Source organism: Salmo salar, chromosome 17, assembly GCF_965601325.2.
Source record: "Salmo salar chromosome 17, fSalSal1, whole genome shotgun sequence".
Classification (NCBI taxonomy): Eukaryota; Metazoa; Chordata; class Actinopteri; order Salmoniformes; family Salmonidae; genus Salmo; species Salmo salar.
Window position 1 is genome coordinate 69588847 of NC_138307.1, and position 23782 is coordinate 69612628.

The 23782-nt window shown below is 46.7% G+C and overlaps 1 protein-coding gene across 3 annotated transcripts in view; it reads left to right on the forward strand.

The window, feature by feature from the left end:
• LOC106576477 (plexin-A4) overlaps positions 1 to 23782 on the forward strand; it is a 653820-nt gene that overhangs the window by 48929 nt on the left and 581109 nt on the right. For all 3 annotated transcript variants that reach the window (XM_082964056.1, XM_082964054.1, XM_082964055.1), the window contains exon 2: positions 8331 to 9679. In XM_082964056.1, the coding sequence (XP_082820182.1) occupies positions 8426 to 9679 (1254 nt within the window). In that variant the 5' untranslated portion in view covers positions 8331 to 8425. The remainder of the gene's footprint in view (positions 1 to 8330; positions 9680 to 23782) is intronic.

The following is a 23782-nucleotide window of genomic DNA, read 5'->3' on the forward strand; positions in this document are numbered from 1 at the left end:
CTCACTCATCATCTCACTCTCTATCGCTCTGTCTGAAATGTGTTAACCCATTGTCTGATTGGTTCGTTCCTCTCAGTAATATGAGTCAGAGTGAGTGTGATCAGATTGCAGCCCAGTCCATGGTTCCATGATTGCTCCTCACCAGGAGATTTTACCTGGAGATCCCAAGTGGCTGTCTGATCGGAGCTACAGTTGAAGTCGGAAGTTTACATACACCTTAGCCAAATACATTTCAATTCGTTTTTTCACAATTCCTGACATTTAATCCTAGTAAGAATTCCCTGTCTTAGGTCTGTTGGGATCACCACTTTATTTTAAGAATGTGAAATGTCAGAATAATAGTAGAGAGAATGATTTATTTCAGCTTTTATTTCTTGCATCACATTCTCAGTGGGTCAGAAGTTAACATACACTCAATTAGTATTTGGTAGCATTGCCTTTAAATTGTTTAACTTGGGTCAAACGTTTCGGGTAGCCTTCCACAAGCTTCCCACAATAAGTTGGGTGAATTTTGGCCCATTTCTCCTGACAGAGCTGGTGTAACTAAGTCAGGTTTGTAGGCCTCCTTGCTCACACACGCTTTTTCAGTTCTGCCCACAAATTTTCTATAGGATTGAGGTCAGGGCTTTGTGATGGCCACTCCAATACCTTGACTTTGTGCCACAGCTTTGGAAGTATGCTTGGGGTCATTGTCCATTTGGAAGACCAATTTGCGACCAAGCTTCAACTTCCTGACTGATGTCTTGAGATGTTGCTTCAATATATCCACATAATTCATTAATATATCCTCATGATGCAATCTATTTTGTGAAGTAACATTTTGGAAGACCCATTTGCGACCAAGTAAAATTTTCCATCCTCATTATACCATCTATTTTGTGAAGTGCACCAGTCCCTCCTGCAGCAAGGCACCCCCACAACATGATGCTGCCACCCCGTGCTTCACGGTTGGGATGGTGTTCTTCGACTCGCAAGCCTCCCCCTTTTTCCTCCAAACATAACGATGGTCATTATGGCCAATAGTTCTATTTTTGTTTCATCAGACCAGAGGACATTTCTCCAAAAAGTACGATCTTTGTCCCCATGTGCAGTTGCAAACCATAGTTTGACTTTTTTATGGCGGTTTTGGAGCAGTGGCTTCTTCCTTGCTGAGCGGCCTTTCAGGTTATGTCGATATAGGACTCGTTTTAGTGTGGATATAGATACTTTTGTACCTGTTTCCTCCAGCATCTTCACAAGGTCCTTTGCTGTTGTTCTGGGATTGATTTGCACTTTTCACACCAAAGTACGTTCATCTCTAGGATGATGGCTGCGTGGTCCCATGGTGTTTATACTTGCGTACTATTGTTTGTACAGATGAACGTGGTACCTTCAGGCATTTGGAAATTGCTCCCAAGGATGAACCAGACTTGTGGAGGTTTACAATTTTTATCTAAGGTCTTGGCTGATTTCTTTTGATTTTCCCATGATGTCAAGCAAAGAGGCACTGAGTTTAAAGGTAGGCCTTGAAATATATCCACAGGTACACCTCCAATTGCCTCAAATGATGTCAATTAGACTATCAGAAGCTTCTAAAGCCATGACATCATTTTCTTGAATTTTCCAAGCTGTTTAAAGGGACAGTCAACTTAGTGTATGTAAACTTCTGACCACTGGAATTATGAAATAATCTGTCTGTAAACAATTGTTGGAAAAATTACTTGTGTCATGCACAAAGTAGATGTCCTAACCAACTTGCCAAAACTCTAGTTTGTTAACAAGAAATTTGTGGAGTGGTTGAAAAACGAGTTTTAATGACTACAACCTAAGTGTATGTAAACTTCCGACTTCAACTGTATCTGGCAGTGTGGGAGAAATAATCCCACTGGGCAAAAACAGGTTGAAACAACGTTCAAAACTGGTTGGATTTGCAAAAAGTCATCAACATAAGGACATTTCATTTTTTTCACCCAATTCGAACCTAAATGACATGGTGACATTTTTTTGGTAATTTCACATGAATCCACATTAGTTGACAACTCAACCAAATGTAAATCTAGACTAGACGTTGAACTGACGTCTGTGTCCAATGGGATGGGCTCAGCCTGACTAACACTGACTCATACATGTACATGTGTAGGCAATATGACAAGATAAGATACAATATTATATGATACAATACATTATTGTCCATTGTCATGGAAATTCATTTTGTTAGCCCAGAGGTACAGATTTAATTTGATCACCCTATTGCAGGAAAACTTTCCTGCATTGTAGGGCATTTACAACTTATAGTGGAATGATCAAAGCCCCCTCTAGTGGCCTCATGGGTGGAATGTTGTTCATATTTTTAATAATTTCTATTGTCACGTTGGTATAAAGGGATCGGGAGACAGGCGCAGGAATGCGTAATAGGGTTTTTTATTTACCCAAATTACAGCGTGCCATGTAAAGGCACGGGGACGAAGACCAAACAAACACGTATACAAAACACAGGGTTGAAACCCAAACAAAAGAGTGAGGAGTACCTCGAATAAATACACAATCGCACAATGATACCACACGGGACGAGACCCGTAATTATATGTGCAATACACGCGGCACGAAAGCCAAAACTACACAGCACAGGTACTCACACGACCAACGGACATTGGAACAATAATCGACCAGACAATGGTGAACAAAGGGCACACTTATACAATTACTAATCAGGGGAGATTATGGGGACCAGGTGTGCGTAATGACACAGTTCAGTTCCTAGAGGCCGGTGACGTAGACCTCCGAAACTGGTGCACGGAATGAGCAACAGTACCGGAGAGATCCGTGACATTAATCAACATTATATCAAACATTTTTTTTTATTATTTTTTTTTATATTTCAGTCTTCTGTGTTGTATGTAAAGTGTAATATTGGGATGCAAACTCAAAATTCAATAGATTTCAACTTTATATCTGACAATACTTTGTCTTGTTTCTTTAAGCCCATAACCATGTGTGTGAGGTGTATACTTTCATTTCAAAGTAGATATTTTGGACTACCAAAAGACCCTGATTTAGCCCACTGCAGTAAAAGGTTAAAAGGGCTTCTCAAGTTTCTAATTTCCACATTTGTAGACTTGATTTTGTGTCAATTCAATAATAATGCGCATAATAATTCACATTTCCTGTTGCTGCAGGATTACTTTCCTGCTGTAACAAACTGGCTCAAATTAAGATCCTACAGTGTCTTCATAGTGCCTGTGTTTCAATTTCTCACCCATCTACACACAATACCCCATAATGACAAAGTGAAAATGTGTTTAGTAATTTTTGCAAATGTATTGAAAATGAAATACAGAAATATTGAATTTACATACCGGTACGTATTCACAACCCTTACATCAATATTTGTTGAAGCAACTTTTGCAGCGATGATTTTCTCAAGCTCTGTTAAATTAGATGGGGAGTGGCGGTGAACAGCAATCTTCAAGTCTTTCAACAGTTTTTCAGTGGGATTCAAGTCTGGGCTTTGGCTGGGCCACTGAAGGACTTTCACATTCTTGTTCTGAAGCCATTCCAGCACTGTATGCTTGGGGTCATTGTCCTGTTGGAACATAAATCTATGCCCCAGTCTAAGATTGTTTGTACAAGGTTCTCATCAATGATTTACTTGTATTTGGCTCCATTCATTGTTCCCTCTATCCTTACCAGTATCCCAGGCCCCGCCACTGAAAAGCTTCCCCATAGCATGATACTGCCACCACCATGCTTCACAGTAGGGATGGTGTTAGACGGGTGATGAGCTGTTTCTGGTTTCTCCAGACATAGCACTCAGGCCAAAGAGTTACATTTTTGTCTCATCAGACCTCAATCTCTTGCCTTATGATCTCAGAGTTTTTTACATGCCTTTTTGCAAACTCCAGGCATGTTGTCATGAGTGGCTTCCGTCGGGACCACTCTCCCATAAAGCCCAGATTGGTGAAGTGCTGTAGAGACTGTTGTCCTTCTGGCAGGTTCTCCCATCTCAGCCAAGAAACTCTGTAGTTCTGTCAGAGTGATCATTGGGTTCTTGGTCACCTCCCTGACCAAGGTCTTTCTTGCCCGGTTGCTTAGTTTGGTCGGACAGCCAGCTCCTGGGTAGTTCCATATTTTTCTATTTCCCAATGATGGAGACCACTGTGCTCTTGGAAACTTTCAACACACAGCAAAATGTTTATACCCTTCCCCAGATATGTGCCTCATCACAATTCTATCTTGGAGACCTACAGACAGTTCCTTGGACTTCATGGTATAGTTTCTGCTCTGACATGCACTGTCAACTGTGGGAAATTATATAGACACGTGTGTTTCTTTCTATGTCCGAACAATTTAATTGGCCACAGGTCAATCAAGTTGTAGTGACATCTCAAGGATGATCAAAGGAAATTTGATGCACCTGAGCTCAATTTAGAGTGTTATAGCAAAAAGGTTTGAATACTCATGTAAATTAGATATGTTCAATACATTTGCATCAAGAAAACATTGTCATTATGGGGTATTGTGTGTAGATGGGTAAGATTGTTTTTAAATGCAATCCATTTAGAATTCACGCTGTAACAAATGTGGAATAAGTTAAGGGGTATGAATATTTTCTGAAGTCCCTGTACATATGTACAATGCTGGAATGGCTTCAGAACAAGCATGTGCAAGTCCTTGAGTGGCCTAGCCAAAGCCCAGACTTGAATTCCATTGAAAAACTGTGGAAAGGGGCCTCCCGAGTGGCGCAGCGGTCTAAGGCACTGCATCGCAGTGCTAGAGGCGTCACTACAGACCCGGATTCGATCCCGGGTTGTATCACAACCAGACGTGATCGGGAGTCCCATAGGGCGGCGCAAATTTGGCCCAGTAGTTCTGGTTAGGGGAGGGTTTGGCCCGGGGGGCTTTACTTGGCTCATAGCACTCTAGACAGTTTTTTTGGCGGGCCAGGTGTCTGCAGGAGGTCATCAGATGAACGGTGTTTCCTCCGACACATTGGTGCAGCTGGCTTCCGGATGAAGCGAGCGGGTTATAAGAAGCGCGGTTTGGCGGTTCATGTTTTGGAGGGCGCATGACTCAACCTTTGCCTCCCGAGCCCGTTGGAGAGTTGCAACGATGAGACAAGATCAAAATTGGGGAGAAAAAGAATGCAACAACAACAAAATTGTGGAAAAACCTGAAGATTGCTGTTCACCGCCACTCCCTATCTCATTTAACAGAGCTTAAACATCTGTAAGGAAGAATGGGAGAAAATCCCCAAATCCAGATGTACAGTACAAAGCTGATGCAGACGACTCAAAGCTATAATCACCGCCAAGTAACTGGATACGCAATCATTACAGAACACACATAGTCTCACTATCATGCAATGCTAGAGCTACAATGAAGAGCAGTGAATGTGAGACTTGTTTAGCATCAGTGTAATTACAGTAAAGCGAAAGTGTGTGTGTGTCAGCAGTGTTGTGGAGGCTGACCCTGGATACCACGCAGGTGATCACCTGTTCATAGGGGAGAGCTAATGAGCAGTTGGAAGCACAGGGGACCGCAGTGTTTACAGGAAATGCTCTCCTCATTTCCTCTTGGTGTGTTTATAATGTGTGTGTACATTGAATATGGATGTGTACCGTGTAGCCTTTGTTTCTATACGTGTAAACATACAGAACATACTCTCTATTTTGGCCTTTCTAGGGAGTTTTTCCTAGCCACCGTGCTTCTACACCTGCATTGCTTGCTGTTTGGGGTTTTAGGCAGGGTTTCTGTACAGCACATTGAGATATCAGCTGATGTAAGAAGGGCTTTATAAATACATATGATTTGATATATGTATCTCTGTGTGTGCACTGTGCGTGTGTGTGTGTGTGTGTGTGTACTGTGTGTGTGTGTACTGTGTGTTTGTATAGGCAAGGAGGAACAGTAGTGTGATATTGCTGAGGCTTGACAAACGACCCAGGGACTGATGAGGCGCTTGTTTCTGCACCCACTAGCACTTCCTCCTAATTACTCCACCTCTACCCATAAACTGTGTGTGTGTGTGTGTGTGTGTGTGTGTGGGCCAGAGTGTTAGAACTATGTCTCCTAGCCATGTCAGCAGGTGGGAAGCTCTATCTGGAGAGAAGAGAGAAAAATCACCTAAGCATGCAAATCACACTCTAAGGGGAGAATCAATTAGGAGTGGAGCAGCCTGGATGTGATGGGCTTTGAGGGATGTGAAGGGGCTGGGCCCATGCAGAGACACAGAGATGGTGTATGACTGTAGATAACCCCCCGGGGTCCTGCATTAGCCCTCTGAGAACACACAGTCCTCCACTCATCCCAGCAGGCCTCTCTCTCAGACTTTATACCCTCTTTCTCATTCCCTCACTGTCTCGCTTCATGTCTTCTGTCTCTCTCTGAAAGGTTCAGATGGGTTTGGACTTGATAATGTACAGTTGAAGTCGGAAGTTTACATACACTTAGGTTGGAGTCATTAAAACTCGTTTTTCAACCACTCCACACATTTCTTGTTAACAGACTATAGTTTTGGCAAGTCGGTTAGGATATCTACTTTGTGCATAACACAAGTCATTTTCCCAACAATTGTTTACAGACAGATTATTTCACTTATAATTCACTGTGTCACAATTCCAGTAGGTCAGAAGTTTACATACACTAAGTTGACTGTGCCTTTAAACAGCTTGGAAAAATCCAGAAAATGATGTCATGGCTTTAGAAGCTTCTGATAGGCTAATTGACATAATTTGAGTCAATTGGAGGTGTACCTGTGGATGTATTTCAAGGTCTACCTTTAAACTCAGTGCCTCTTTGCTTGACATCATGGGAAAATAAAAATAAATCAGCCAAGACCTCAAATAAGAAATTGTAGACCTCCACAAGTCTGGTTCATCCTTGGAAGCAATTTCCAAATGCCTGAAGGTACCACATTCATCTGTACAAACAATAGTACGCAAGTATAAACACCATGGGACCACGCAGCCGCCATACCGCTCAGGAAGTAGACGCGTAACCTAGAGATGAACATACTTTGGTGTGAAAGTGCAAATCAATCCCAGAACAAAAGCAAAGGACCTTGTGAAGATGCTGGAGGAAACAGGTACAAAAGTATCGAAATCCACAGTAGAACGAGTCCAATATCGACATAACCTGAAAGGCCGCTCAGCAAGGAAGAAGCCACTGCTCCAAAACCGCCATAGAAAAGTCAGACTACGGTTTGCAACTGCACATGGGGACAAAGATCGTACTTTTTGGAGAAATGTCCTGGTCTGATGAACTGTTTGGCCATAAGACCATCGTTATGTTTGGAGGAAAAAGGGGGACGCTTGCAAGCCGAAGAACACCATTCCAACCGTGAAGCACGGGGGTGGCAGCATCATGCTGTGGGGGTGCTTTTCTGCAGGAGGGACTGATGCACTTCACAAAATAGATGGTATAATGAGGATGGAAAATTTTGCTTGGTCGCAAATGGGTCTTCCAAATGGAAAATGACCCCAAGCATACTTCCAAAGTTGTGGCAAAATGGCTTAAGGACAACAAAGTCAAGGTATTGGAGTGGCCATCAAAAGCCCTGACCTCAATCCTATAGAAAATTTGTGGGCAGAACTGAAAAAGCGTGTGCGAGCAAGGAGGCCTACAAACCTGACTCAGTTCTGCCCACAAACCTGACCCAGTTCTGTCAGGAGGAATGGGCTAAAAGTCACCCAACTTATTGTGGGAAGCTTGTGGAAGGCTACCCAATACGTTTGACCAAAGTTAACAACCAAATACTAATTGAGTGTATGTAAACTTGTGACCCACTGGGAATGTGATGAAAGAAATAAAAGCTGAAATAAATAATTCTCTCTACTATTATTCTGACATTTCACATTCTTAAAATAAAGTGATGATCCTAACTGACCTAAGACAGGGAATTGTTACTAGGATTAAATGTCAGGAATTGTGAAAAACTGAATGTAAATGTATTTGGCTAAGGTGTATGTAAACTTCCAAACATCAACTGTATGTCTGTCTCGCTTTTTCTCCTCTCTCATTCTTCTACTTGCCTAATTGCCTTTTTATTGGTGCAGTGCTCTGTATGATAAATATGTCTGATACTCTGTATGATAAATATGTCTGATACTCTGTATGATAAATATATCTGATACTCAGTATGATAAATATGTCTGATACTCTGTATGATAAATATGTCTGATACTCTGTATGATAAATATGTCTGATACTCTGTATGATAAATATATCTGATACTCAGTATGATAAATATGTCTGATACTCTGTATGATAAATGTGTATGGAGATTCTTTTTGTAGATGCAGGAATATTGTCTTTTTGTGTTTCCCACCTCATATTTCTCTTCTCTTCTCCAGGTATAGAATGACCTCAATCCCAAGAGAGGCCTGACCACGGATTGGCTGAGAGTACTGGACCGAGCCCCTTCTAGTCCTCCCTGACACAGCGGACCATGGAGTCCCACCACACCAGGACACGGACTTCCTGTCTTACCCTTTGCTGGTTCCTGTCGGCCCTGGCTCTCCCTCTCTCGTTGGCATCTAGGCCCCTCCCCCATGCCCCCGACGGCGCCACTATCATCACTGCCTCCATCGATGCAGCCGAGGAGGAGGACTATAGCACGTTCAGCACTGAGAACCCCGAGTGGAAGTTCAACCACGTGGCCGTGGACGAACGCAACGGCAACGTGTACCTGGGAGCGGTCAACCGTATCTACAAACTCTCCCCCGACCTAAACGTACAGGTGTATCACGAGACTGGCCCCGACGAGGACAACCGCAAGTGCTACCCACCACGCATTGTGCAGCCCTGCAGCGAGCCGCTGTCCCTCACCAACAACGTCAACAAGATGCTGCTGATGGACTACCGGGAGAACCGGCTATTAGCCTGTGGTAGTCTCTATCAGGGCATCTGTAAACTCCTTCGTCTGGACGACCTGTTCAAGCTGGGAGAGCCCTTCCACAAGAAGGAGCACTACCTGTCCGGGGTCAACGAGAGCGGTTCGGTGTTCGGCGTCATCGTGTCGTACGGTGACTCATCGCCCGACAAGCTGTTTGTGGCCACGGCAGTGGACGGCAAGCCCGAGTATTTCCCCACCATCTCCAGCCGCAAGCTGGAGCGCAACTCGGAGGAGGACGGCATGTTCGCCTACGTCTTCCACGATGAGTTCGTGGCATCCATGATCAAGATCCCGTCCGACACGTTCACCATCGTGCCTGACTTTGACATCTACTACGTCTACGGATTTGGCTCGGGTAACTTCGTCTACTTCCTTACGCTGCAGCCGGAGATGGGGAATGGGCCGGCCACCGGCTCCTCCTCTGCGGGGCGAGAACAGGTGTTCACTTCTAAAATAGTCCGGCTGTGTAAAGATGACACAGCCTTTAACTCGTATGTGGAGGTACCCCTGGGCTGTGTGAAGGGCGGCGTGGAGTACCGGCTCCTACAGGCGGCCTATCTCTCCAAGGCGGGTGCCATATTGGGGCGCTCGCTAGGCGTGGGGCCCGACGATGACGTCCTTTTCACCATCTTCTCCAAGGGCCAGAAGCGGCGGCCGCGCGAGGCTTCGCAGGAGTCAGCGCTGTGCGTGTTCGCCCTGCGCGAGATCAACGAGCGCATCAAGGAACGACTGCAGTCGTGCTACAAGGGCGAGGGCACCCTGGACCTGGCCTGGCTCAAGGTCAAGGACATCCGCTGCAGCAGCGCTGTGAGTACCAAACACACACACACACATATACAGCGGTACTAACCAACTATTTTCACACCTGATCCATTGAATCAAGGTCTTGATGACTGACCTTGTCATTCAACATCAATTTTGTTCACCACAAGCCAGTGTGGATAGTATGTTGAATACAGTCTGATTTTCCTTACGTTACCAATGCTGGAATACAAGAGTAGAGATTCATAAGTGAGCTGTATTCAACTAGAACACTGTGTTAAATCTGTTCTACATTCTGATAATGAAACACGTAATAACAAGAGGTGAATATTTACCGAGTATTTATTTTGTTCTACTAAATGAAAGGTGAAGGCTCATCACCCACACTACACAACAGAACCATAATGAGAGTTTTGTCTCACTCTAAAGGTGTATTAGAGGCACCATGTTTCTGGGTGGGCTGCTCCACCATTGGATTAATTTGAGGTGTTAACCAGCTCCGGTATCTGTTTCTCTATCCGGCTTAGAGGGTTGGGCAATTCACACTCACAAGTAATGAACATAATTTACCTCACTCCGTTGCGGCATTAGCAATTCAGTAACACATTTAATGTAATCTCTTCAGGTTAAATCTTACATCAGCGGTGTCTCTCAAAGCAGTAGCAGAGCTTCGATGTGACGCAACAGTATTTTGTTTATATTAGCTACCGCTCCTCCTCAGATAAAACGCAGACAAGCTGAAGAAAGTAGAAATGGACATTTCACTGAATAGCAGTCAGGCAGGGTTCTCCACAGCTGCTATGCTGTGCTGAACATTAGCTAGTAAACAAACCCATCAGTGGGTCTTAATGCAGGGGAGCTCGCCTCTTAGTCTAAAGAGCTTCCCTGCTATCTCTACTGTTCTCTATAGTTTCCTACAGTTACACTATAGGATTGACGAAGGCGCTGCGTAAAGTCACACAATCTGCACTTACATTGTGATTAATGCACTGTGTGGATGTTTCTGGAAACTGTCTAAAGTGATGGATGACGTTGCATTGAGGTCTCTTCAAATTCCTCAGACTTTTCTGAGCTTGTTAGTGCTTGTAAGCCTCTCTTTCAGTTCATTTGGGGAGTGTCGAAACTTGTACAGTCACAAATATGAATTCATTCATTCATTGATCTGTGCTAGTGTATACAAGTCTGTCCTGGACTGACTGTACTGTGATTAAATACATGAAGTTGTCGCTATTGGTGCAACGACATGACTAATCTTAGTCTCTAGAGGAAGGGCGTGATTCTCCGATTCCCAAATTCAACCCCTCTCTTCCTTTTTACAGTATGATTCAGAGAGACTCTCTCAACTGAAGAACAGAGACTTGTATCAGAGGCGTGCTGTGTTCTGCTCCTGGTGTTTCCGGCGAGGGATAAATCAGTGGCGGCGTGCGCCATCGTTGGGGGGGTGAGGGAGGACACGGGTTAGCGGTGAGGAATGGTGCCATTTCAGCATGCGCCACAGTTTGGCGGCTGCAGTATAAATTAGAGGCGGTCGACGTCACAAAGCCCCAGCCTGGAGATGGATGGTCCTTACTCTCCCCTGGCCGCTCCATCACTATGGATACTAGGCCCTTTTCCCTTAAAGGCAGGGAGAAGCACTTTGATTAGAGAAAAAGAAAAACACTCCTAAACACATGATCTCTGAAGGTTCTGAAAGGATTGATATTCAAGGAGGGGGGTTGCATAAATGATTGCCTGGATATGACTTCAAACACATGTTCATATATAGAGGCAGGCAGGCACACACACACACACTCACACACACACACGCACACACTCACACACACAAACCCTCACACACACACTCACATACATACACACACACAAACCCTCACACACTCACACACACACACACAAACCCTCACACACACACACACAAACCCTCACGCACACACACACACACACACACACACACACACACACACACACACACACACACACACACACACACACACACACACACACACACACACCGTACACACACACACGTACACACACACACACACACACACACACGTACACACACACACGTACACACACACACACACGTACACACACACACACACACGTACACACAAACACACACAAATTAGTAAGTGATTAGAGGTAAATGGCGGGGTGTCTGTGTTGTTCTTGGATCTTTGCACAATGGGAACATGTTGTATGACAAGATACAGAGATGGGGGATGACACAAGACAGAGAGAGAGAGAGATAACCCACTACAGTAGCTGTGTATGTGTGGGGGAGATGTCTCCCTAGTATCACACGGATAATTTTACACAAATCCTGGTTGTTAGTCTCCAATTAATTCCTCGCTCTCTTTTCAATAATGCATGAAGAGGAACGCCGCCGCCCCCCCCCCCTCCCCCCAGCACGCCACATCTTGAATGTTGCCAGAAATGTAGTTCAAGTCATCATTCGCTCTCTTCCCTCCAAATGCAGCAGCCAAGATAGTCACAGGCTCCAAACACAGGGCTTTTAGAGCAGAGAGGAGAGAGACTGCATGGCAGAGAAGCAACAGCAGCTAGTAACAGCTAGTAGCTTTGGGTTTGTGCTCATATAAAAGTCTAATGAGGAACCATAGAACCACAGAGAGAGATCAAGAGAAGGCCCTCTCTCTCTCTCTCTCTCTCTCTCTCTCTCTCTCTCTCTCTCTCTCTCTCTCTCTCTCGCTCTGTCTCTCTCTCCCGCTCTCTCTTACTCTCCCCATCTCTCTCTCTCTCTCTCTGTCTCTCTCTCTCTCGCTCTGTCTCTCTCTCTCCCGCTCTCTCTTACTCTCCCCATCTCTCTCTCTCTATTTCTCTATCTCTGTCTCTCTCTTGCTCTCTCTCTCTCGCTCTTGCTCTCGCTCTCTCTTTCTCTCTCTCCCCCTCTCTCTCCCTCTCTCTCTTTATTTCTCTCCCCCTCTCTATCTCCTCTTCTTTCTCTCTCTTACTCTCTCTCTCTTTCTTTCTCTCCCCTCTCTCCCCCTCTCATTCTTTCTAACTCTCTCTCTCTCTTTCCCTCTCTCTCTCTGGTTCTGGTTTTCTCTCCTTTTCAAGCTCTCTTGTCGTATTTTTCACATCATATGTTTTCCCCCCAATTATAGAGTGGATGAACTGCCCCTAGGCTCATTAGAGTAGCTTGGCTGTACAGAGGAGCAGACGATATATGCATGCACTCACTGACACGCACACGCACACACACACACACACACACACACACACACACACACACACACACACACACACACACACACACACACACACACACACACACACACACACACACACACACACACACAAAGACAATGGTCATTCACCTCAGCTCATTAGATAACCTCTGTCTTTGTAAGGAGTACCAATTTGTGTGATTGCCACTTTGTGTTTGGGGCGCTCTGAGTGCTCTCGTCTCTAACATCTCTGTTGTAGCAGTTGGTTTTTCAGCCAATGGTATTAGCTGGCTTGTGAGAGCTTAATTGACTAAAGTGAATTTCAGCCAAAGATAAGAAATCTATCATTAAAAAAAACAATTTAGTAAGTTAAGTTATATATATCTGAAAAAGCATTCCGTAACATCAGAAGGTATCCCAGATACATGTGGGCTGTTAAATCTGCCGGTGAACTTAATGTTGGATTAGTCAAAGAATAGTCCCTGTGGGTTTGAACTGGGCAGCACGCAGCTATTTCAAGAACAGAGAAATGGAAGGAAAAGGGCGATACGATACAGATATGGAATTACACGTTGAACGCTCTGAGGTGATTGGATGTCAGATTACAGGGAGCTACAGTCGATTGGCTGATGCAGGCGGTAGTTTACTCTCAGTGATGTGATTGGTTTTCCTAGATGGTGTTGCTTGGATTCGGTGCCTTTCGATCAGAACGTATGAATGGAGATGTGAATGTATGCAGAGTTCTTACTCCATCCCTGTGCCAGCAGTAGGTGGTACAATCAATACGCTTTGTGTAAATCCCCGTTGACATCAACGCTTGATTTCCCCTACCCAGAAGTGCGTAACTCAAGTTAGAATTTGTCCATAACAGCATGCTACCACATCAATGTCACAGCGACAGCCATTTTAGGTTTTAGGACATTTAAAAAGGTCACTATGGCACAGCTTTATTCCCCCTACTGAGTCAACAGTGGGCCTATAGCTGTCCAGCCCAAACACCTATTAAAGCTTGTTTTGCGAGGTCAGGCCTTTGTTGGTTTCCAGCGGGCGCTACTGTACCTCTTGTCGGTAAAGGAGCTGCATCAGGACAGGGATAGAGGAGGAGGATGCGTTTCCCAAACCGCCACGCTCGACTGAAGCACATAATGCATGCTCAACACTATCAGTCTGGGCCGGGTCCGCGTCCATAGATCATTGTGAAATGGCATGTGACCTATACAGAAAAACGCCTGCTCCTTCATCGACATGTTCACCGTGTCAGCAGGAATAAGAGAAAGAAAACAAGACGAAGGAAATTCTCTCCTTTCCCTTCTCTTCTCTCCCTCTTTCTCTTTCTCTGTCGCCTGTTCTGCTGTAAACATGGCTAGTTGAGTGGTTTTCTCACCACTCTAGGCTGCTTACAGAGAGGAGAGACAAGTTCGCGTGTACACCCCTGTCACATGGCTGCGGTCCTCCTCGCCCTCACTCCCCACTTCCTAATGATCATAAATGACATGTCGTTAAGTAGCATGCTATCGGCTATTCTTCTACATTTGTCATCCACGCCAACTTCACATTCTGAATTATTTCCAATTAATTACATTATTCTACTCCGTTGCCAGTCCCTCTATCTCCCCCCCCACTTGAAAGCAGCTCGGAAGGCAACACTCATCTGGACTAAGTTCATGTTTGATGTTCTTCTTTTTGATAATGGCTCTTCTTCCTTCCGTCTCTTAATTTGATCAACCTTTGTATATTGTGTCCTGTTCCGGGCTGCCTTCTTCATGAGTTGAGCGGTGATTGGAGTTTAATCAGCGTCGTCTGGTGATTCAGTCCCCTCCACATCCTCCGGATCTGGCTTCATTAAAACACCGTCCTGTTCCAAATGGCACCTTAATCCCTATGTAGTGCACTACTTTTGACCAGGGCCCATAGTGCACTATGTAGGGAAATGGGGTGCCATTCAAGGTGCAGCTGCAGTGCAGCCGCTTGCCACACACTAATTAAATCTCCATACATGATACTAGCCCACAAAAGGTCAGAATCCATCACAATACATTATTCTTGGATTAACCAAGTGTCTCTTCACCCAGCCGTTGCCCCCCTCGTTTTCTCGTTGTCTTCCGGCGCCGTTTTTGGATGTCTCAATTTCCACCCGGTTTCCCCTGAAATCAGCGAGTGTCATTTAGTTTAATTTGATTGTGTTCTCTACCCCACACAGATCTGTTGTTCCCCCATTGATTCTGACAGGTGGGATCATACATAAACATGAATTATGGAGAATAGCGCAATATCAAGGCTGCCTCTCCTGTCTGTGAGGCAGACAGGCCAACACAACACAGCCAGGTAGAGACTGCCTCTCCTGTCTGTGAGGCAGACAGGCCAACACAACACAGCCAGGTAGAGACTGCCTCTCCTGTCTGTGAGGCAGACAAGCCAACACAACACGGCCAGGTAGAGACTGCCTCTCCTGTCTGTGAGGCAGACAGGCCAACACAACACGGCCAGGTAGAGACTTCCTCTCCTGTCTGTGAGGCAGACAGGCCAACACAACACAGCCAGGTAGAGACTGACTCTCCTGTCTGTGAGGCAGACAGGCCAACACAACACAGCCAGGTAGAGACTGCCTCTCCTGTCTGTGAGACAGACAAGCCAACACAACACAGCCAGGTAGAGACTGCCTCTCCTGTCTGTGAGGCAGACAGGCCAACACAACACGGCCAGGTAGAGACTGCCTCTCCTGTCTGTGAGGCAGACAAGCCAACACAACACAGCCAGGTAGAGACTGCCTCTCCTGTCTGTGAGGCAGACAAGCCAACACAACACAGCCAGGTAGAGACTGCCTCTCCTGTCTGTGAGACAGACAAGCCAACACAACACAGCCAGGTAGAGACTGACTCTCCTGTCTGTGAGGCAGACAGGCCAACACAACACAGCCAGGTAGAGACTGCCTCTCCTGTCTGTGAGGCAGACAGGCCAACACAACACAGCCAGGTAGAGACTGCCTCTCCTGTCTGTGAGACAGACAAGCCAACACAACACAGCCAGGTAGAGACTGCCTCTCCTGTCTGTGAGACAGACAAGCCAACACAACACAGCCAGGTAGAGACTGCCTCTCCTGTCTGTGAGACAGACAAGCCAACACAACACAGCCAGGTAGAGACTGCCTCTCCTGTCTGTGAGACAGACAAGCCAACACAACACAGCCAGGTAGTAGTCTTCTTTGACTTTATAGAACACAAAGACAAATATTTAATCTCCCTCCTCAGATAGAAAATAAACTTGTGGACGAACCACAATGCAACGCAACGCACACGCACACACACACACGCACGCACACACACACACACACACAAACACACACACACACACTCCAAAAGTCCCACTATTTTGCCTCCCATAAACCATATTGATCTGCTGAGAGACTGATGGCATGTCTCAGGGAGATGACATCACTGTCAGGCCCTGGCGAGTGTCGTCAGCTCTCTCTCTCTCTCTCTCTCTCTCTCTCTCTCTCTCTCTCTCTCTCTCTGTCTCTCTCTCTCTGTCTCTGTCTCTCTCTCTCTCTGTCTCTCTGTCTCTCTGTCTCTTTCTCTCTCTCTCTCTCTCTCTCTGTGTGTGTGTTGTTCCCTCTTCAATGCTAATCATTCTGACTGTTTTAGAACACTCCCAAGGGCTCTATAGAAAGGGAGTTAAATCTAGTAGGTGACAGCTATTTCACTCTACATACCTATTCTCTCTCACATAGCCACACACGGACTGTGGAATGCCTAATGTGCATCAGAACTGCAGATGGAAAGTTCATTCAGAACCTCTGTTTTTAATGCTTTTTACCCAAGCACCCTCGCTAAGTGATTAGAGTCACAGATATGAGCATGGCTCCTTTAGGTCCCCAGGAGAGACTAGAATGAATGGCGTGTCTATTGATAAGAGGGGGATATTTTTCTCCTTATAAGCTCTATAAGCCCCTGGAACCAAACACCATGTATAGAGCTGAACATTCTGCCATATCAACAAAGGCTCCAGCTGCAGGCTTGATTTATACTACTAGTCTCTCTAGACATCAGTGTGTGTGTGTACCAACCCCATCACCAACCATTGTAGGTCAAGCTCTTGCCCTCCTCTCCTTCTAACTACACTAAGCATAAACAGCTCAGACCTGAGATTCTGTCCATTGACTCTGTATGGTTTCATCCCTACTGCTGGGGTTGTTCTGTCCTCTACAGTATATCTGCCCAGTCAACAGTGTGTGTACCATCCTCTGACAGTAGCAGCGGCAGGGACCTTTGAAGCTTTGACTGGACTCCTTCCAAACACACACTCTGAGAGGATGATGAATAGGGATGATACTGGAGGGAGAGGATGATGAACAGGGATGATACTGGAGGGAGAGGATGATGAATAGGGATGATACTGGAGGGAGAGGATGATGAACAGGGATGATACTGGAGGGAGAGGATGATGAATAGGGATGATACTGGAGGGAGAGGATGATGAACAGGGATGATACTGGAGGGTGAGGGAGGAGAGGATGATGAACAGGGATGATACTGGAGGGTGAGGGAGGAGAGGATGATGAATAGGGATGATACTGGAGGGAGAGGATGATGAACAGAGATGATACTGGAGGGAGAGGATGATGAACAGGGATGATACTGGAGGGTGAGGGAGGAGAGGATGATGAATAGGGATGATACTGGAGGGAGAGGATGATGAATAGGGATGATACTGGAGGGAGAGGATGATGAACAGGGATGATACTGGAGGGAGAGGATGATGAACAGGGATGATACTGGAGGGAGAGGATGATGAACAGGGATGATACTGGAGGGAGGGGATGATGAACAGGGATGATACTGGAGGGAGAGGATGATGAACAGGGATGATACTGGAGGGAGAGGATGATGAACAGGGATGATACTGGAGGGAGAGGATGATGAACAGGGATGATACTGGAGGGAGAGGATGATGAACAGGGATGATACTGGAGGGAGAGGATGATGAACAGGGATGATACTGGAGGGAGGGGATGATGAACAGGGATGATACTGGAGGGAGAGGATGATGAACAGGGATGATACTGGAGGGAGAGGATGATGAACAGGGATGATGCTGGAGGGAGAGGATGATGAACAGGGATGATACTGGAGGGAGAGGATGATGAACAGAGATGATACTGGAGGGAGATGGAGGAGAGGATGATGAACAGGGACGATGCTGGAGGGAGATGGAGGAGATGGAGGAGAGGATGATGAACAGGGATGATGCTGGAGGGAGATGGAGGAGATGGAGGAGAGGATGATGAACAGGGATGATGCTGGAGGGAGATGGAGGAGATGGAGGAGAGGATGATGAACAGGGATGATGCTGGAGGGAGAGGGATGAGACAGAGGAGAGCAGCAGGAAGAGGACTGAGGGAGATAGAGAGGAGGAGGATGAGAGACAGAGAGGAAGAGAGGGAGAGTACCATTTGAAGTGACGCTTGACTGAGCAGAGAGAAAAATGTGGCGTAGTAGTGGATGGAGACGGAGCGGAGAAATGAAAAGCTTCCAAACAGGGAAAATGAAAGATAGAGAAGGAGTCAGCTGGCCAGTGTTTGTGGTGGAGGGAGGGAAGTGTAGCGGGAATGGCGGTGGGCGGCGTTAGCGTGCAATCCTACGCTCTGTCATGCGTGGCGAGTGGGACGAAGGGTTGCCATGGATCAGCGCTCAGACAGACTGCACATTGCACCCCCATCACCAAGCTCTCTGCATGGGGCTGCAACTGTACAGACAACACTGTGGAGGGAAATAACAGTCTCAAGTTCAAGTCAAGTCCACGTCGGCAGTCAAGTCCCTTCAAAAATAGATCCCTGTCTCAATGGGACTCACTTGGCAGCCAAATCCCTTGAAATAGAGATTCAAATCAAATCAAATATTATAAGTCACATGCATCCTTACTCACGAGCCCCTAAAAAACAAAGCAATTTCCCAAAAAACAGATATGAATAAGAGATAAAAGTAACAAGTAATTAAAGAGCAGCAGTAAAATAACAATAGCGAGACTATATACAGGGGTGTACGGGAACAGAGTCAATGTGCAGGGCACCGGTTAGTTGAGGTAGTATGTACATGTAGGTAGAGTTATTAAAGTCTCCTGAGGGGAAATAGGCTTTGTCGTGCCCTATTCACGACTGTCTTGGTGTGCTTGGACCATGTTAGTTTGTTGGTGATGTGGACACCAAGGAACTTGAAGCTCTCAACATGCTCCACTACAGCCCAGTCGATGATAATGGGGGCATGCTCGGTCCTCCTTCTCCTGTAGTCCACAATCATCTCCTTTGATCAATCATCTCCTTTGATCAATCATCTCCTTAGTCTTGATCACGTTGAGGGAGAGGTTGTTGTCCTGGCACCACACGGCCAGGTCTCTGACCACCTCCCTATAGGCTGTCTTGTCGTTGTCTGTGATCAGGCCTACCTCTGTTGTGTCTTTGGCAAATTTAATGATGGTGTTGGGGTCGTGCCTGGCCGTGCAGCCATGAGTGAACAGGGAGTACAGGAGAGGACTGAGCAAGCACCCCTGAGGGGCCCCTGTTTTGAGGATCAGCGTGGCGGATGTGTTGTTACCTAACCTTACCACCTGGGGGCGGCCCGTCATGAAGTCCAGAAACCAATTGCAGAGGGAGGTGTTTAGTCCCAGGATCCTTAGCTTATTGATGAGCTTTGAGGGCACTATGGTGTTGAACGCTGAGCTGTAGTCAATGAATAGCATTGTCACATAGGTGTTCCTGTCTCAATGGGACTCACCTAGTTAAAGGACAGATACATACAATAGAATAAGTTCACGGTGCTATGTGTTGTAGCTGTCCCACGTTGTTATGATTGCATAATGAATGTGAATGCGTAGGCAGTAATGCAAGGTTGTTGTGCCCAGCATTCAATTTGACAGGCAAGCTATTTCACACAGGGGTAACATTGTACATAATTATGTGTTGTGAAGTTCATGGATGTACAGGCTTGCCGGTTGCACTGACCAATTATTAGACTACCCACCTATATTTGTTGTGTTGTTTTTATAGACCTACAGAGAAGTGGAAAATAAGTGATGTTTCATGGCTCTGCAGTGGTGGAGTGGTGTTGTGGGGAAACACATCTACCAGTATAATGTGTGTCATTAACTTCCTGAACCAGCGGACCATAGGACTCCACTTTGTGACAATGCAGGCCCAGATTAGGCCCAACATCAGAGAGCGTTGAACAGTGGATCTCATTCAGTCCCTTTAATCGCATTGTGCCACCATCTCTCTCGCTCTCTCTCTCTCTCTCTCTCTCTCTAGTCTGTGTCTACTGAGCCGTATGCCCAGTCCAGAAGAGAGCTCTCTGTGTACTGTAGCTGGCTGGCAGACAGAGAAAAAGAGATAGAGGGAGAGAGAAAAGGAGGGACAGCGAGAGGTCTGAGTGACCTGATTCCGTACTCTGTTTTTGGCCGTCGTTCAGATGCAGCAGAGCCTCATCTCTCATCCAGAGGCTTTTAGGAGGGGAACCGGTGTCCTCCCCTGTGTCCTCACTCCACCCAGGGACTCTCCATGTGAAATTGACCATAATGCGGAAGGAATAGTGTACCTGCAGAGGGAGGGAGCGTTAGGCATGGAGTGAGAGAGGGAGGGGGCTGGGAGGAGGAGAGAGGGGACTGTAGGCAGAGAGAGAAAGAGATATGGAGGATGTGGGGGGGAGTAAAGGGAGTAGGGGGAGAGAATGACAGTAAAAATTGTTTGATAGAGAATGGAGAGAGAGAGACAGGCAGACAGGCAGATGGGGCTGTTTTGAGGACTGGATATTATTTGTGTCTGGGTGACTGAGATGGGTGTCAAATGTCATGTTTTGTGCAGGCGTAATGAAAACGTGTCTGCTTCCTGAAAGGGTGACAGACAGCAAGTATATTTCATTAAATTGCATCGCTGCTCGGTGTGATTGGCATGTTAGGACACTTCTCCAGAAATATCACGGCAGGTGTCAATAACTGGTGACGAGAACACACGTCTCGTTCTCTGTACATGCATGAGTGTGTGTCATGCACACACACACTCACACACACACACACACACACACATGCACACACACTTCTCTCAAAAGTACCCTCGTTACACCCTCCGAGGTATCAATCTGAAATCGTCTGAAAATTAAATAAATATTCGCCGCAGCTCTTGTTGTTGGTCAGACGAACCATTCCCTCTCCCTCCTCACATCTCCCTCCCTCCCGACTTTCTCATTTCTCATTTCGTCTCTCATAGGGCGGTTAACCCCTGACCCCTGGGTGATGAGGCTCCTTTGTAACCGCCGGTAACAATGATGAAAATCAAGTCAAGGGGCAGTAGCCAGCAGAAGATTTCTCTTCTTCTCTCATTTTTTCCTCTTTCTATCAGAGGAGTAAGCAGCAGGAGGGCTATAGATGGAGGGGTCCACCGCTCTACCAACTAAAGCTCCAGATATAAGGGTGTCTGGTGATGGTGTGTTTATGCGCTCGTGTGTGTGCCCTGAGCTATCGTCACGACGACAACGCCGGGCCAGGCCCTCTGTCTTGTGATGATGCATGGCCCGGCGGTAGAGAGGACAGCAGACAGGCCTGCAGAAAGACTAACACCGCAGAAGGCTAGATGTGTCACATGGGATGGCGCTGGAGAGACAAAGCAGGTAAAACATTTAATATAGAACGGACATGGAACGAGACAGTAACAGCGTCAGCAAACAGGTAACACAGACAAAAAAACTATTAATGCAGCAGCGGGAACAGAGCAAGGGAACTGACAAATATAGGGGAGGTAATAAACAGATGATGAGTGAGTCCAATATCGCTGATGTGCGTGACGAAGGAAGGCAGGTGTGCGTAATAGATGATAGGAGTGAGTGATGCAGGGAAGCCTGGCGCCCTCAAGCACCAGAGGGGGGAAGAGCGGGAGTAGACGTGACAGTACCCCCCCCCCCCTCTAGGGGTGCCACCCAGAGTCCCACCTGGGTGAACCGGCCGAGACATGGGCGCTGGGCAAGCCGGTTGGGGCATGAAAGCCTGACGAACCGACAGGAGCGTGGGAGCCTGGCGAGCCGGCTGAGGCATGGGAGCCTAACATCCGGCTGAGGCAAGACGCCTGACGCCTGTCGAGAGAGCCCGATTATCCAGCGGAGCGTGACGTGGGATGGAAACCTGCCGAGCCAACCGAGGCAACGAAACCTCTCGAGCCAGCCAGGGCGTGGACCCCCGACGGGCTGGCTTACGCACCCCTGGTTCCATCGACGGTGGAATCCACCCCGACGTCACCAAGAATATATATATAAATCCTGGACCGGCTGGAAGCCAACCGGGGCAAGGAAACTTCTCGAGCCAGCTAGGGCGTGGAAGCCCAACAAGCTGGCTAGGCACCCCCGGTTCCATCGGCGGCGACCCAGAGCCGATGTCACCATACCAACCGGAATGCCAGTACTCCCCGATGCTTCGTATGATGGCTGCTGCATCGTCACCCACTTGCTTCTACTATAGCAGATTCACGGAGGAGATGAGGAAGGTCTTCGACCACCCGGTCTGCGGAAAGGACGCCACTAAACGACTCCTGTCCCTCTGTCAAGGCGCCCAGAGTGTTGCTGAAATGGCATGTGAGTTCCGCACCCTCGCCGCAGAGAGGCGACTGGAATGAGGATGCTCTTCAGGGAGCATTCCAGAACTCACTCACTGAGACCCTCAATGACGAGTTGATCTTGATGAACTCATTTCTCTCACTATCCGCATTGACAACCGTCTCCGGGAGCATCGGAGGGAGAGGGTAGGTAGGGTTGCAAGTTCCTTAACATCTGCTTCAGTGCCTTGTCCTTCTCCTCCGACTGCATCCCAACCCCAGGCATGTTCTAAGCCTGAACCCATGCAGCTCGGCCAGACCCGTCTATCTCCAGAGGAGAGGCAGCAGCGTATCGATACTAGGAGCTGTCTATACTGTGGCCAGGATGGCCACCTGGTCTCCACTTGTTCCCTGCGTCCAGTAAGAGGAGGCTCTGCCGTTATGGGGGAAATACTGTTGAGTCAAATCGCCGGCCCATCTGCCCCCAGACGAGTGGAGGGGACGAGTGGAAAACGGCGTTCAACACACCACTTGGACACTGAGTTTTTGTACTGTTAAGCGGAGCACCACAGGGGAACCCAAGTGCAAACTCAGACCAGGAAACAGGGGTGAATGAGCCAAGATATTTATTGTAACACAGGGAGAGATAAAGTGCAGCCTGGCGCCCTCAAGCGCCAAAGGGGGGAAGAGCGGGAGCAGACGTGACAAGATGTTTCGAGTTGGCTAATCTGTCCTGCCTCCCATATGGTACCCTATTCCCTATATAGTGCACTACTTTTGACCCTTGCTAGAGGATGGCTGGGTGCTAGCCTCAGCCATGCTTCATGCTCCCTGGCCCACTGAACCAGCACTCTAAGCCAGCAGATTTTTAAAGGTCAGGTGACATTGGCTGGACCAATGTGATCCAGCTAGCACATAAAGTTCTGAGAACCATGTTTGGTGAGAGCGTGATTGTCCTGTGGTTATTTTGCATTCAACCTTTCCACAACTTTCTAGAAATGGTGCAGGATAGTTGCTTGGCTTTGGGACATTCTTAGCACAGTTCAGGAACTTGACAAAAAAAGTATATTTTCTTGGTATTTCATAACTTCAACAGAACGTTTCCTAAAAGTTTGAACATGGTTACATTTAATTTCAATGTTGGTAATGTTCTAGGAACGTTCTACAACTGGTTTGACATTGGGAATGTTCTCAACAAGTTCAGAGAATTTTAAGAAACAATGTTCTTCTGTGGGAATTTCAGTACTTCAGCATAACATTTCCTACAGGTTTATTCATGGTTCTATTTAATTTCATGTTCTCAAATTGTTCCGAGAATGTTAAGAAACAATGTTCTTCTGTGAGAATTTTAGTACTTCCACAGAACATTCCACACAAGTTCCCACGTGGTTCTAT